The sequence below is a fragment of the Diplotaxodon limnothrissa genome, linkage group LG11, assembly GCF_057381915.1.
Source record: "Diplotaxodon limnothrissa isolate DT_005_m linkage group LG11, D_limnothrissa_male_GT1.1, whole genome shotgun sequence".
In the NCBI taxonomy this organism is placed as follows: Eukaryota; Metazoa; Chordata; class Actinopteri; order Cichliformes; family Cichlidae; genus Diplotaxodon; species Diplotaxodon limnothrissa.
Window position 1 is genome coordinate 10,019,685 of NC_140606.1, and position 16,485 is coordinate 10,036,169.

Here is a 16,485-nt window from a genome sequence, read left to right on the forward strand (position 1 = left end):
AGCAGTGTAAATCCAACTATTTTCACAGTTGTTGTGGTCGTGATAATTTTGTGATGCCACATCGAAAAGGCTCGGATGAGCTTTCCAAAGTTCTACAAGTTGTGCCTCCATCGCTTGTGTCCAGATCACAGGCTGCACAGCTGTGCTGCTCCATCTTTTTCACCGACGTTTATGTGTTTGTGCGTGAGCAGTGTGAGCACCTGTGGTGACACCCTCACGAGCGATTGATGATCGGGAGCTGGTCGTGAGGTGTTAATCGCTTCTCGTTACCCCACGTATACTACACGATGCACGATGAAGGCCAAAATCGGGCCGATCACCAAATCGGTCGCACGACTCAAAAATCGTCTCAAAATGGGCCAAAAATCGCACAGTGTAAGCCCAGCGTTAGAGCAGCAATGTTTGTTCCCCTCAGAGAAAGAAAAATAGGCTGCAAAAGTACAGGGAGGAATGGGAAAAGGAAAACACCTGGCTGGAAAAGTGCACGATAACACCTATAAAGCGCACTGCACTGTGTGCCGGCGCACTTTTTCCATAGGCATGCTTCTAGTGGTGGGCACATGAAGAACATGAGGGGCGTGAAAGCTCGGGGAACCCTTAACCAATTTTTTGTCCACCAGGCCACGGCAGAAGCAGATATGGTATGTAAACACTGGTTTATTTTTTTTAAACCCTCTGGTTAAGGTTAATATGGGCATGTGCGGTGAATATCAGCGCTATGTGGCCAGAAGTGTGATAATATAATTTATTTTGTGTAATAAACAACTGCAAGGATAGATGATTACAACAAATAGACGACTAATACATAAAAGTAATACATAGATGAATAATGATGATGAGTTATGATGCGTAATCATGGGAACAAGCGGGTTTACAAACAGGAGCAGCTGATTAGCATTAGAAAAGCTGAAATAATATCTCAACTGAAGCCAATTGTACTAAATGCACTATATGTGCACTGTTACAAGAATATTTTTGTTCTATTGCTTTCTATTAATTTATATAATTTTAAGTTAAGCAGGACAGAGTTCTTTTAAAGAAAGATTTACTTATATTCTCGAAGTTAAGCATGACAGGCTTCTGTTTAAGAAAGAGACCTGTTTTACTGTGTTAATGTTGTCATTTTGAGCTAAAAATAAATGGCTAAATGATCATCACACCTGAATCACATGATTAGTTCATTACCAGGCCTCTGGAGAACTTCAGGACATGTTGAGGAGCTAATTTAGCCATTTAAATCAGCTGTGTTGGTTTGAGGACACATCTAAAACCTACAGGGACACCAGCCCTCATGGACTGAGATTGCCCACCCCTGGGCTAGACTAAGCTAAGTTTTAGTTTGAGTTGGTGATTTTTATCATGTTTATTTGCCTCATTTTACTTTATTTAACATCATAAGTAATGGAAAGATGATTACATCTTTCCATTTCCATCCTACTACAAGCAAAGGCCATCAGCGTAGTAATAAGGTCCATAATAGAAGTATGTGGCTGTAATATGTTATGTAGCCTACTAACGTGATTATTGGTGTTTACATTAGATTGTAATCTGTGTTGTTTTCTTCATTCTGTTTTGTAGAACCACACACACATACACTCACACACATTGTCGGCGTGCTGACGCCTCTCCCGATCCTTTGAATCTGACCTGGTGAAAGACCACAACGACTGACTCAACAAACGACTCGAGACAGACTCCTTCAATTCATCAACTTCTTTATTTCAACCCCTGCGCAGGAGGGAATCAGCTCAGCATGAAGCATCTTGCAGATTCGAAGGGCAGTTCTTCGAACCTTATTTACCTCCCACCTTTCCTGTTATTCTGTTATCACGTTCACCTATACGTCATGCACAGTTTCGATCAAAACAACTTCTTCCTCATCTCTCATCTTCTACCTTTTCTTTTAAGGTCTTGCCCTATCTTTAACCCCTTTCTTAATTGCATATCTTAATTGTGCATGTGTGTGTGTGATGTACATGTCTCTGCCTGCAATGTGTGTGTGTTCCTGTCTGTACTGTGGGAGTGTGTGTGGGTCATGTCAGTGTGCGATTCGTAGGTGTCAAGTGTGTGTTGCGCCAGGGGTTTATGCTCTCCTCCTTAGTTCTGCTTTTCTAGTCTATACTTATCCAAGGTGTTAAACTGTTCTTCACACTGCCCTTTTGCCCCCCTCTTGTCTACAACTTTTGTACTATAAGTATCCCGTCTGTGCATCTTGTTCCTGTAATGTTGCTTCAACTATTCTTGCTCCTAAGGTCACACAGAGGCCTGCTTAAACGTATAATGCTGAAAAGTATAATGCTAAAAAGCTATATAATGCTATATAATTCCACAACATACACACACATATGCCCACGTATGCAAGTGTTCCACTAAATCTGACAATTAAAGCAATGGAAGATCATCACCTGGCTTTGTCATTTGCTTTGAGGGTCATACTGGCATTTAACCAGTGTGATCACCACCACAGGAAACTGAGCTCTAGCATCAGAAATCAACATAACGGGATTATTTTCAAAATCAAGTACTTTCTTCTTAAAAATTTATTTTGGAATACTTTTTGAATTAGGGTTTGTAAAACAAATTGAATTAACCAGTATGTATTTTCTGTCTGAAAACTGAATTTTGACAGTGTAAGACTCAACAAATGAAGAAGACATTGAGAGACAGTACACATAGTCACAGAAAAATACCATTCGTGTTTTTTCAAAAAAAAAGTTGAGAATACCGCCTGCAGAAAAAAACATTATATATCTACATCAGTAAATATCAAAACACTAATGCCATCATTCAAAGTACTATGCAGAGTTGCAGTGCAGCAAACCACATGATACCAGACCAGCTCAAATGCCCCGCAGCTTTAGATATGATTTAGATAAGATGGGTGCTGCAAAAATGAAGGCTGTTGGTCTGTCTAATAACAGAGCTGCAAGGAAGTATAGAGGAAGTATAAGAGGGCAGAGAGTTGAGGGTTTGCCTCCCTTTTCCATATCCTATCTCTGTGACATACAATTTTGTGCTGTTTATGTCATTGAAGTCTATATCAGTAAAGATATAGACTGAACATTAAATATGATGTGAAAGTGCCAGTATAAAGCTGCAAGCTGTTTAGTTTGTCTCTGATTTTTGAAAGAGCGCTAATGAATCAATCAAGCATGTAAAATGTCAAAAAAAAAGTTTTGGGGAAGTCACAAGTGTTTATTTGGACAACAAAAAAGTTACTGAAAAAATTAATGTTAATCAGTTTGATGTTATTTTAGTGAAGTTAAACCTAGGCTATTTCTGATTCATTGGTGTAGAGGCAAAAGAGAAACTGACTCAGGACACAGCCCTAAAATCTAGTTATAAATAGTTCTAATAATAAGTAGCTATAAAAACTTTTACAAGAATTTTGCCCATGTGTTCGATTTATGTTACTAAGCAGGACATCACAACTGTGGTCTGAAACAGGAAATGGTTTTCAGTTTGCAAAGTAAACAGTACATTTGCATTATGACTGAAACTAGCACTGGCACAAAACAGACATCTCGACACAGTATAGACTCGACTATAAATACACTAAGAGTTTTCTGTGGAGAACAAGCACAACAAACAAAAGGTGAAAACATTGACACTGACATTAAAAAAATTAAAAATTAAAACAGAAAAAAAAAGAGAGAAACCCAGGACGTCAGAGATATTGTAAACGACACTAAGATGTCAAGATGTTGATACAGAAATTAAACAAAAAGAGGCACAAACAGGAACACTTAGGTGACTATTGCTGGGAATAATAACACCTGACGTAAACCAAAGCAAGAAATATCATAAAAATTAAGATACAACACTAGAATAACGATAAAATAGACACACAGGAATCAAAGGTTACAATCAAAACAAGAATATTAACATTTCAAATGGAAAAACAAAACAACAAAACGCCAATTATGAGGTATAAGCTATCTAAATACAAGCTATATAACGAAGAAGTCAAGACAATCTGAATTGCCCATGGTATCGATTCAAATTGTCCTCTGGCACAGTTATAGGTATTAGTTGCTACTAAAAACAAATAAAGCAGTTGGAAGCAACGGGCTGAACCATTTTTAAATTAAGTGGGGGGGGGGGTATTATGCAATATATTAGAAAGATTATTTTATGACGACACATGCCACCACAGTAGATCCTCCCCTGATTAGTCTGAGTTATATTAACCAGTCAGTTTGATCAGTCATTTTTCTGTATTCATCAACAGCCAAACAGGAGCACTTCACCAAAGGTATGCAATCTTGTTATTTTGTACAACCGTAAAATCCATGGTTATTTTCTATTCAGGAAAACACTAATCTTGTAAAATAAGCTAATTAACTAATATTAGGTAAATTAGCTAAACTGCTTGAGAGCACTGATGTGAGGACTTCACTGTTTTTTTCTGTCATAAATACAACTTGTCTAAAAAGCCTCAGACAGTGGCAGTGCGGTATGTACTTGCTGTAAAACTCCAGATATTATCTGTTATGGTGCATTTAAACCAAATTTAGAAAGTGGTTTTAGTTACATACTATGTCTACCTAATGAGGAGAATTTATGCAAAATCGTGGTGAGTGAAATAAATATAAGCGAATGTTTGTATTAAAATAGTTCAGCTTTTGTTAAAAAAAATTGTTTGGGCTGTAACATCAAAAATGTCTGTCTGTTTTTATGTGAATTAAGCGCATACAATGCAAAGGTCCAAAATGACCAAGGTATTGCGCTTCTTCAAAGACTACAATGTACCTCCTCTACCATTTAAGGTGTCTTTATATTTTGAGATTAGGATGTAGTTTTTTGTTTTGTTTTAATTTTTTTAAGTAGTCTGTCAGGCTTCGTTGAAACACAGGTGTGTCAAACGAACTGCAAGCCGGCTATATACAATTACATCTGTAATGATAACAGCAAAGTATCATGTTTTATGTTGTTAATACTCCTAGACTGTAGGGGGAGCTAGAGAGCTAGAGGGAGTTACCTCTGGGCAGAATGTGATGGCAAAGCGTTGTTTTACATTTACAAATACCTTCTCTTCAAGTAATGGTGTCATTCTTGAGAACCCCCAACAACATAAAGAAACAAGACAGCATCCAGCCCATGAGATTATTTCATGTCAATTATTAATGGCCAGTTTGTATGTGGGACTGCTGAAACCATGCAGGCAGGGACGGGTATTTATTTTGATAAGCAAATCATGCAACCATTCACATACAAAGACAGAACAGACTCATACCATTTTGTGAAAAAAGGCAGGAAGGCAGACATTCCAAAGACAAGTGTAGTGGTACAGGCCAGGTACACAGAGAGCAGGGAATTTTTTTAAATCCAACCACATCTGGAAAAAGTGAATATGCAGGACTGTGTGCATGTAGCATAGAGCCATGGCTCAGTGTCTGGGTGTCTGGCTTCTAAAAGGCCTGAATGAGCACTTGAAGCCATTTATAGTATTGACTTGTTTGAATACAGTTTAAAAAAAACCAAAAACAACAACAACAACTGGACAGTATGGATAATGAGCTACCAGAAAGGTCTGAGCAGCATTTCCTGCTTTTTAAAGTACTGATGATGTCATATTTGACATGAGCAGGTTAAACCAAGAGGAGGGGTTTCTTTTACCATAGGAATGCTTCCTTTTGTTTGTTTCATGATACAAAGGGATTTGTTGAATATTTTTTCTTAGATAGAGCCATTTAGTTTTAGTTTTAGATTCCTCAGCTCAAGCTAGTGGTAGTGGCTACTTGAAGGGAAATTGATAGCCCTATATATAGTCAGTCTCTGATTCAGAGGAGGAAGGAAAGGTAAGCTGTGTCACTGAATCCATGTGCGTTTGATTTTTGTTAATTGAGTTAATTATGAAGGGTTTTAGCAAGTTTCACATGTGATGGAGGTCACTGTAAATATATTGCTCATTCCACTTTCCTTATCACTCGAGTCAGACTATCTTACAGTGACATAGAATTGGGTACTAATAAAGTACTGCATTTCTTTCATAGTTATAACTTGTCTACAAACTCTCAGAGAGTGACAGTGTATGTTTTTCTGCCTAATAGTTAAAAAAATGCAGGTGTACCGTTTAAGGTGTATTCAAACCAAACACAAAGGTCATTACAGTTCATTACAAGAACAGATGGTGATTCATTTGTGTCATGCTGCTTCATGAAAATCCATCATCTATGGATTTTTGTTTATTTACACCACTGATTATTTTCCTGCACCTTTTATTGATAACTTGAGTTAAAAACAAGCATGTCCCAGTCATCCCCATTACTTTTTTTTGTAAGCCCTGTATCATAATTATAATTTAGTTTGAGATATGCAATCTTATAACAAATTGCTAATAATAAATTAGTTGGTATACCTCTTTTTTTCATGACTGCTCTTAAATTTCTTCAATTACTTCTTGGCTCACCTGAAATCTAGACCTTAATCTGCCTTAACGTTTAAATCTGTAAGTGAATTCATTACTGTTCATGTTGATTTAACTCTAAGGTCTGATATGGACAGTCTTCATTTGTGTCATAACTTCAGCTGTACTAGACTCAAGCAGAAATTTAAAACACACTTGTTCACTTGTTTTGTTTTTGTTCTGTTGCTGCAGGTCTCAAAGCAATGATTGCAATGACCCCAGAAAATTTCAGTCCAAGCAATACAAGTGCCGCACCTGATGTAGATGAGTCTTTGGATAACTTGCGTCAGTCTTTCAACATCATATCTATCGCTGTTTTCTCCCTGGTCTCTCTCCTCGGTCTGCTCGGGAATGGACTGGTTATCTGGGTGACCGGGTTCAGGATGAAGAAAACTGTTAACACAGTTTGGTACCTCAACCTTGCTGTGGCTGACTTCATCTTTGCAGCATTTCTGCCCTTTAGTGTAACATTCCTGGCTTTGCGGTTTCACTGGCCTTTCGGTAATTTCATGTGCAAGCTGGACGCCACTACAATCTCTCTGAACATGTTTGCCAGTGTCTACATTCTGGTGGTGATCAGTGTGGACAGGTGCATGTCTGTGGTGTGTCCTGTCTGGACTCAGAACCACCGAAATGTACGCAACGCATTCTATGTGAGTCTGTGTGTTTGGGTGTTGGCTTTGATTGTCAACATTCAATATTTTTTTTTCATGCACACAGAGGAAGTGTCTAAAAACACAACTTACTGCTTCAGCAGTGTTGAGGATTTTAAATATGCAACACCATCTGTCTTTCATACCATTTCAATCACCCACTTCCTTTTAGGATTTGCAGTCCCCTTCACTGTCATTGTCGCTTGTTATGCTGTCATCATCCATCGTCTCAGGACAAACCGCAACCTGGCCAGCCAATCAAGTCGCCCCTTTAAAGTTATTGCTTCCATTATCGTCACTTTTTTTCTGTGCTGGGGGCCCTATTACATCATTGATCTAATTCAGCTGGTGGTATTTATTCCACCAAATGAAACATTTCACTATGCCTTCCGAATTGTGTTGTATGTCTCCGAGAATTTGGTCATTCTTCACTGCTGCTTGAATCCACTGCTGTATGTCTTCTTGAGACAAGATTTTAAGGCTGAAATACGAAAATCCATCCTGAATGTGCTGGAGAGTGCCTTCCAAGAAGAGGAGACACGCTCTCCCAGTGACATGAAGTCAGTGAACACCAGGCAGAGCAGAGAGAAGTCAGATTTGATTACTGAGGTATAAGGCTGTATATGATGTATTTTGGTTACTGTATTCTGTACTACTTATCCAGCCCTGGAAAAGTGGATGAAGATGGATGGATTATTTTACTTTAACTAACTCACAAAGTCTACCATTCATTTCTAGTTATTAATAATCATTTTGTTTTGTTAATATCTTATTATGAGCTCACCACTGAGTTCTTACCAATATTATGTAAACATTTACATTTTATATTAAATATTTGGCATTCCTACAGTTCACTCTATTCATTATTATTATATGTGAATGTTATATAATTATCATGATGTTACTATGCTAAACAGTCTCTCTAATAGTTTCTTTCTGTCTTTCAACTTTTTTAGGAATGTCAATAAATAATGACAGTAGTGATCATTCTTGCTCATATAATCACTGTTCTTGTGTTGTGTTATAAATATACTTTGATATGTGTATCAGTAGTATTAAATGAACACACAAAGCATTGGATAATAATAACAATATTTAATCATATGCAAACAGCTAAAAGACATTACAATTATAATTTGTGATATATTGAGAATAGGAGACACATCAACAACACACCTCTTCCAATTAATGGCTAATTAATATTATGCTGAACACAGTCCAAAAGATTCAATAAGCCACATCTCAGTGGCTACTGTCAGTTTACTGTTTTACTATCATAGCCAAGTGGCTAAAGGTAAACAGAAATTTATCACTATCCCTACTAATGAATATTCTCTTGTTTCAGGATGCATAATAAGTGCCATTATCCAATGACACATCTGCTTAACTCTATCTTTTGCTCGTTTTTCCTCCTCTTCTTTTCTTTTTTTCTAAACTGAGGACCTGCTGGCTTTGACCTTTTCTTGTCCATCTTCCATTTGAATATTATGAATGAAATGTGCTCTATTTGGAAGCAGCCCGCCCCCTCCCCTTTTGACAGGTTGTGTGTGAGACTTAAGCACAGCAGTAGCAAGAAGGCGCACCGAGGGATCTCACATTTACTTTTCGCGTATATGTGTGTGATAGAATTTAGAAAACACATCGGTGCCAATTATAAGTCTATATCATAATGTCTGTTATTTTTGTATTTGGTGGTTTGTTTTTATTTCCTTTTATTTTGCAAGCTGGTTTTTAGATGCCACTTCGGCCACCCAGAGAATCCCTGGCCGCTTCGCCCCTCTCCTCCCTGCACGGCAAGAGCTCCTCGCAAATGGAGGGAGCTCTTATTAGAAAACCGATCGGTGCCTATGCAATCCCCAAAATGCGCTGGCTTGATGTCAAGGCAGCATGGGTGCGAGCAACTTGTTTTGTTAATGCCCACCATGATGCCACCTTGATCAATAACCCATGTCGCCCATATCAAAAACTGCCACTGCATGAAGTAAGCCATAGTGAAGGGAGCAGTAAACAGTCTAGCGCAACCTAGAAGTGCAAGTGCCTGTTCGATTCTAATGAGAGGGCTAATCAGAAAAAGACCTGAGATGATACACAACAGCTAAAAGTAGGGCCTTTTAGACAAATAACTATAAGACGGTAATCATAGATTGCTAATCCAACTAAAATAAGAGCAGTGGATACACTTCGAAAGGGAAACAAAGACTTATGTTTGAATGAAGGTGTTGAATCTTTCCAGCCAATTGCTTCACCAAAGGGCAGATCACATGAAGCCCGGTTCAACAGCACAGTACTGACACCTGCTGCTCATTCGATTTACAGCAGCCCTGCTCTGATAATACATGTGGACTCGAGTGGATATGTAATGATGTATCACTTGTAGAATATCCATATGTGTATGTTTAATATAAATACACAAACAGACACACACACACACACACATCTACCCATCCTCTCTGAGAATGATTAATGTTATTAGTAGGCGATAGCATGTCAAAATGTTCCTTAACTGCTGACATTATCCACCTTTTTGGTTAGAAGTAGAAATAAAAGGAACTAAGCCATGCTAGACACACTAAAAGGATAAAGAGAAGCACTGTTAAAGGACTGAGTGGGCTTATACACACACACACACACACACACACACACACACTGAAGAATGGTGCACACAATTCAAATAGCAGGTGACAAAGTAAATACCAAACACAGGAGACAACTAACTAGCAAACTAAAACAGGAAATGAATGGCAATAATTAAACAGGGAACTTGGATAAAAAAGTAAACATAACATGAGGAAATGGCATTGAAAGAAACAACAAAACCTTAAAAGTGGGAAAATACAGGGGAGAAAGGATATCACAAAACTCGTGGAATTAGGTACAAAATGAAACTAGACAGCAAAAAGGGACAGAATTTAAAAGAAAACCCATCTATATAAACATGGTGAACCAAACAGGGAATATCAACTAGAAAACAAAACACCATAAACACCAAACAATCAGCAACAATTCAAAACTTAGGCATAAAACCTAGTGCCCATGACAGACTCACTCTCCACCTGCATTTCTGCATTTCAGTTTTCCCCTTTTAAACTGTTGTATAAATGGTGTATAAAAGCACTGCTATTTATACACTGTTAGATGTATAAATAGCTGGGGGGGAAATGGCAGATATGCGTTCAAACGTTCTGTTCAGGCCAAACAGAAGAAAGTTATGAACTGGGAGTCTACTCCAAAAAGGATATTAAGAAAGCAGCAGTAAACGAGCAGAGTAGGTACATTTTATGTTTACATCAGTCACAGAGACCAACTTCAGAAAGGACTATTAGACCTCAGATTCTACAGGGACACATGTGAACACGTGTGAACAGGTAATAACGGAGAGCAGACATTAGTTTATATTGCAGACCCTTTGCGATTACTCAAAATACCAAACAACTCACTGTGTTACAGGGGCCACAGTTCTTTAACTTGATGCCAGTCCACACTCAGGACTTTGAGAGAAAAAGAAAGCGAGAGAGAGAGAGAGAGAGAGAGAGATCATGTGACAAATGACTGAGCCTAGCTTGCTGAATTGCGATGTGAGACAAACCCACACACACCGAGCCGGGCTTAATCGCATAAACACACCGTATCTTATGACTGCTGGTAGCAAAGCCTGAACATCAGGCGGGCGGGGAAAGATCCAGATCCAGTGCTGTGCTGATTGACTGGCTGCTGCTGCTGCTGTTACCTGGGGAGACAAGAGGGAAGCATCGATGCCTCCGGGTCAGTACTCGCTCATGAGACTGGACCTGTTCTCGCCATCGGGCCTCCTGCACTGAGATAATGAAAGGATGGATGGACGACGATGCGGCGGGGACAACAGAGGGCTGAAGGATGCTGCTGCAGCGACTCGCCGGGATGAGGAGCAGCATCACAACACGATGAACTCGCCGGAAGAAGCGGGAGCGGATGATCTGTCTCTGGAGGAGATACTGAGGCTTTATAACCAGCCCATCAACGAGGAACAGGCATGGGCGGTGTGCTACCAGTGCTGTAGAACACTGGCGACGGAGCACCGGGGCGCTGCCGCCACCGGAGCATCATCAGCGGCTACACCGAGGAGGATATCCGGACCGGGGGGTGTTAGGATACAGAAGGACGGGTCTGTGAGGGTGGACCACCAGGGCTGTGAAGGTAAAATATTATTGTGCCTAGAGCTACTCAGATCTAGGCCAAACCATCACTGGTCTTTTAAATAATATACGTGTGTTGTTCCAACACGTTCTAGTATAATGTTAACAATAAACCTAAAAGAAAGGGCCCCAGTGAGACTATTATAGAGGTGCGATGCAAAAATATCCTGTAAATAGCTCCGCACATGTTTTTGAGCTCACACGTGAAAGATTCATAAGTGTGTGTGTGTGTGTGTGTGTGTGTGTGTGTGTGTGTGTGTGTGTGTGTGTGTGTGTGTGTGTGTGTGTGTGTGTGTGTTTCCTGACCAGGTGCTCAGTTTGCATGTCAGGATTAGTCCATAATCTGCATCATGTAGCACCAAAACAACTAGTACTTAAGGCTCCATGACCTGATCTCATCTGCACAAAGACATACCATCACAAACCCCCGCCGCTCTCTCCCTCACGTGGCTTCATGCGTCTCCGCTCATTTTCACTGTTTCCTCCTCAGCAAACACACGTGTGTGGGCATCATGTGGTTTCATCTCTTTTATTTATTTATTTTTATGAAGAGCCCGTCAGCCTGTTTTGTCACCTCGTATCAGATCAGTCTGTTCATCCCGCTTCATCTGATTAAAGCATGTGATTACGAGCCGAAATGCGGGCACTGATCAGATCAAGGCGTGGACTGTTGCCCTGCTTGTGCCTGAACAGAACAGGGACCATTAGTGATACATCACCCTTGTTTTTTTCATTTAGGTCTTGGTTATATTTAGTTGTTACTTCTACCTGTGGGAGCCACATTCATTGGCTACAATTAATGAGAGGCAATAAAACAAAAAGAGCTAGTTAGAGTTAAAGCAGTGTTAGTGCCATGCTGGAAATATAACAGAGTCAGAGAGAGAGTAGTAGCAGTGTGCCAACTGAAAAACCGCTGTAATATTCTCAAGCTACCCCTACGGGCCTTTAAAGTGTGTCTATAGTGTTGTAATCCTGATGTTATTGTACTTTATGGTGGGTCATGTGTAACATGAGGCAGAGTTAGTGTTTGTGGATATTTTTTCTAGCACGGTCGAGCTTTTAAATTGAGGGATAAGCCTGGAATCCAACCAAAACAAAACAGGTGACACTGCATGCTATGTGATATTTGTATTGCCTTATTCTGTGGGTGCGTCTGTGAACATTTGCTTAAACTAAGCACCTGATGTTGTTAGACTAAGAGCTGGTGTGTTCATGTTCGTCTATATTTACATTTGCCCAAAGAGTGCAGAGCAGACTGACTTAATGCCTATCCATCTCTGTCTTTGTAATTGACTACCTGAGGGCCTGAGGGAAGTGCTCTCAACTCAGCTCCGACGTACACACACTGTTACACAACCCTGCTGAGTCAGTGTTATGGCCTTTGATTCAATACATTTCACATCCTGCTTTGTCTTTGAGCAAATCTGAGAGGCTCAGCTGTGATGCTCATGCTGGTTTTGGCCTGTATGTCTATATGGTTATAGAATGAATGGGTTATTTTTAGGAACATGGATGCAACCACTGGAGAGGGGAGTCATCCTAGCCTTTATTCCTCTGTTGCCTGTGTACTGTGACATCATGCTGCAAATAGTGGCTGCATATCAATATGTTTTTTGGATTTGTTTGTTCTTGTACTATTTTTTAAGTTTGTCAGAGAAAAGTAGAGGGTTATTTTTTTAAATATATACCCCTATGGTTCTTCAGATGATCCCCAGACTGCTTTATTGGCTCCGCCTACATACATAACACACCAAATGCTTTCATATGAACGGATTTTGAACTTATCGAGTGCAATCGCATAAATATTATTATGTAACAGTTGTTAAACGGTTTTAAATGGTTAATGTAGGCTATACAGTATTCAGCATTCTACTTCTACTCAACTTCTACTGTTTGGAGTCATAGTTGGGATTTTCATTCAGTTATCCATTATATTCTGTAATTTTGAGAATGTGTTTGCATGTTTATTGATTAATAGAGCTAAACTGTTTTACTAAGTGCTGTGCTTTTGTCTTCCTAATGCACAAGCTTAATAATCAAAGCAATTCATGTAAATAATGAGATAAATGTGTGGTAAAGGTTTTAAAGGTTAAGGACTTTTGAAGCTATCATCTGCTAACATGGCTTCAAGTTAAATCCTAACACAGTTTGTTTTAGACTCTGTTGCCGTTTAACCCACATCATGTCTGCTATGTAATACAGCATTTAACCAGGCCACCTGACACTTTTTATTACATCTCAATGACTGTAAATGTCTTTGCTCATGCCTGTTAGAAATAGATGGAATTTCATGCCAGTACTCTCCTTGACTGATTCATCTTGAAGGCACATTTGATTGTCTGCTCATTTTAGATGCAGTTGACACATCTTCACCTCAGCAGCACGGCATTCAAATCTACTGATGCGAGTTAAAGTTGTGGGCTGATGTCAGTGGTGCCATGATGTTGCATTCCTGCGTATTACAATACAAAACAGGGGTTTGTTTAGAGGGTCATCTGTTTACAGGCTGTTTACTCATGATGTAAAAGCTCTGCTGATGTAGCCGGGAGAAATGCTACATTCTTCCTTTTGAAGGGAGCGCATTCATCCAACGCGGGTTCTCGACTGGAGAATTTTGTCGTCACTGGTCATGATACTCAAAGTGATAAATAAGTTACAGCTTAGAGATTTTGTTGAAATTGATTCCAGCTTGCATAATGATGGCAAGAACAAAGAGGGCCAAAATCAGTTTATTGAGAAATCAAACTTGTTATCACTGATAAATAGGAGGTGCTTGACCACAGAGGAACTGCATATAAGTCCCAAGTGCTACATATTAAAAATCCTGTGATGATACTTTACTCTACTGTAAAATGTGACATCTGAAACAATAACACTGGTGATTATTATGCCCCAAATCTATACAACAAATAAGAGTAAGACAGATGAATTAATATTATTGTCAAGCAGACTAACATCTCATCTCACCTGATGCTTGGACAGTTTGCCAGTCCATAGGGATGGAGAAAACTGTAATGCACGTATCTAATCAGTCAATCACTGGTCAGCAATCTAAAGTATTTAGACATGTAGATATGGTCAAGACAGCCTGCTGAAGTTCAAACTAAGCATCAGAATGTGGAAGATCACGGATACAAGCGGCGGAAATGAGCTTCCTCCAAAGGGTGGATGGCCTCTCCCTTAGAGATAGGGTGAGAAGTTCTGCCATCCGGGAAGAGCTCAGAATAGAGCTGCTGCTCCTCCACATCGAAAGGAGCTAGCTGAGGTAGTTTGTGGCATCTGACAAGGATGCCTCCTGGGTGAGGTGTTCCGGACATGTCCCACCGGGAGGAGGCCCTGGGGCAAACCCAGGACACGCTGGAGAGATTATATCTCTCGGCTGGCCTGGGAATGCCTTGGTGTTCCCCCGGATAAGCTAGAGGAGGTAGCTGGGGAGAGGGAGGTCTGGGCTTCTCTGCTTAGGCTGCTGCCCCCGCGACCCGGCCCCGGATAAAGTGGAAGAAGATGGATGGATGGATGGATGGATGGATGGATGGATGGACGGATGGATGGATGGATGGACGGATGGATGGATGGATGGATGGATGATGGATGGATAGATGAATGGATGGATGGATGGATGGATGGATGGATGGTGGATGGATGGATGGATGGATGGATGGATGGATAGATGAATGGATGGATGGATGGATGGATGGATGGATGGTGGATGGATGGATGGATGGATGGATGGATGGATGGATGGATGGATGGTGGATGGATGGATGGATGGATGGATGGATGGATGGATGGATGGATGGATGAATGGATGGATGGATGGATGGATGGATGGATGATGGATGGATGGATGGATGGATGGATGGATAGATGAATGGATGGATGGATGGATGGATGGATGGATGGATGGATGATGGATGGATGGATGGATGGATGGATGGATGGATGAAGCACTGTGAGATAAGAGCACTAACAACTACACCACTGCACCAGTAATATTATGTTCTCTGAGAATTTCTCATCCTTGATATTAAAGACGTAAATCAGTTTTCGTAGTTGGTTGGAAGTCCTGTCAGTGCTGTTTTATTCCTAGAAAAAGAACTTTTGTAGCTGAACCGGGATTTGTAGCTGAATAATATGCTACCTTTCATTTATGCATCAAAGTTCGAGTACCTCATGCTTCTTTGCTGCTCATGATAACAGTGCTTTCTTTTTTTAATCTGCAGGTAAATACAGCCCTTGCACAACAACAGAGGTGAGTAACTGCACTCTAATACTGCTGTTGTTGTTTTTATTTCATCATCACACACTTGCACATGTTTTGTATGTGGATGTATTTACTTGTTTATAGAGTAGCAGGTGAATAGAATTTGGTATCTATTTTTTTATTTGGTATTTATATATGTTGTGGAATCCGCTTGTTGAGTGGAAATAAATGATAAATAAATTTAATTTCAAACGTGTTTTAAATGAGCGTACTCACACAAAGTGATTACTTTGGGTGGAGTTAGTTTGTGAATATTGTTTGCAGTTGATTAAATCTGAGACTTGAGCAAATGCAGATTTTCTGGAACACAACCAATCATTCAATTAGCGAGTTACTTATGAAGAGAAATATGTGGCTGTACGTACAAATAATGGCTTCTTGTCCACAATAATGACATGATAATCTTTTTAAATATTTACTCTTTGTGAATGGTTTCATTAGCTACTTACAGTAAGCTAGCAGTCAGTCACAACAACAGAGATATCATTCAGATTACAGTGCGGACACCCTGTAGGATTATTTCAAGTGTCAGATAGTGCTATGGTTGAAACTGTCGTAAGCCCTGGGTGTGTGTTAATCCTAATGTTTGCACTGCCACTGCTCTGGCTCCCCTGCCTCTAAAACTAATACCTTTAACAAATGAAACAAGTTCAAAATGTGCTTTCATTTTCTCAGTAAGGAATGGATTTCACTTTAGGCTTTACAAAGACCTGAACAGTCCAACAAAGCAAATACCAGACTGTCTCCAGTCTGAGGTATTTACACATTTTTTGCATGTTCAGCAGCGAAATTGTGGTTAGTGTCCTGATGTCATGACAACCGCTGACAGCTGGGCATTTTTTGATACAGGAATGAGATGTGCTTTTTAATACCTTGAAGTAATTTCAGATTTACAAAACTATTTAAATTTTGAGAAGAATTCATACGGAAAAAAACGCACTGCGAAAAAAATGGAGTCGACATCATGCTATGATGAGCCGGTCCTGA

General features: G+C 39.8%; 2 protein-coding genes across 4 annotated transcripts in view; both read left to right on the top strand.

Annotated features, from left to right (window-relative positions):
* The first annotated feature begins 6,621 nt into the window (after positions 1-6,621).
* Positions 6,622-7,677, top strand: LOC146622349 (chemerin-like receptor 1). Its single transcript, XM_085365069.1, has one exon. The coding sequence runs from the start codon at positions 6,622-6,624 to the stop codon at positions 7,675-7,677; it is 1,056 nt and encodes a 351-aa protein (XP_085221195.1).
* A 3,215-nt stretch (positions 7,678-10,892) lies between these two features.
* Positions 10,893-16,485, top strand: part of LOC146622350 (protein spire homolog 1-like) — a 33,807-nt gene continuing 28,214 nt past the window's right edge. For all 3 annotated transcript variants that reach the window (XM_085365071.1, XM_085365070.1, XM_085365072.1), the window contains exons 1-2: positions 10,893-11,235; positions 15,458-15,486. In XM_085365071.1, coding sequence (XP_085221197.1) covers positions 10,893-11,235; positions 15,458-15,486 — 372 coding nt within the window. The remainder of the gene's footprint in view (positions 11,236-15,457; positions 15,487-16,485) is intronic.

What these genes read in the sequence shown, in the direction of transcription:
- LOC146622349 (XM_085365069.1), top strand. Translation starts at nt 6,622, where the DNA reads ATGACCCCAGAAAATTTCAGTCCAAGCAATACAAGTGCCGCACCTGAT.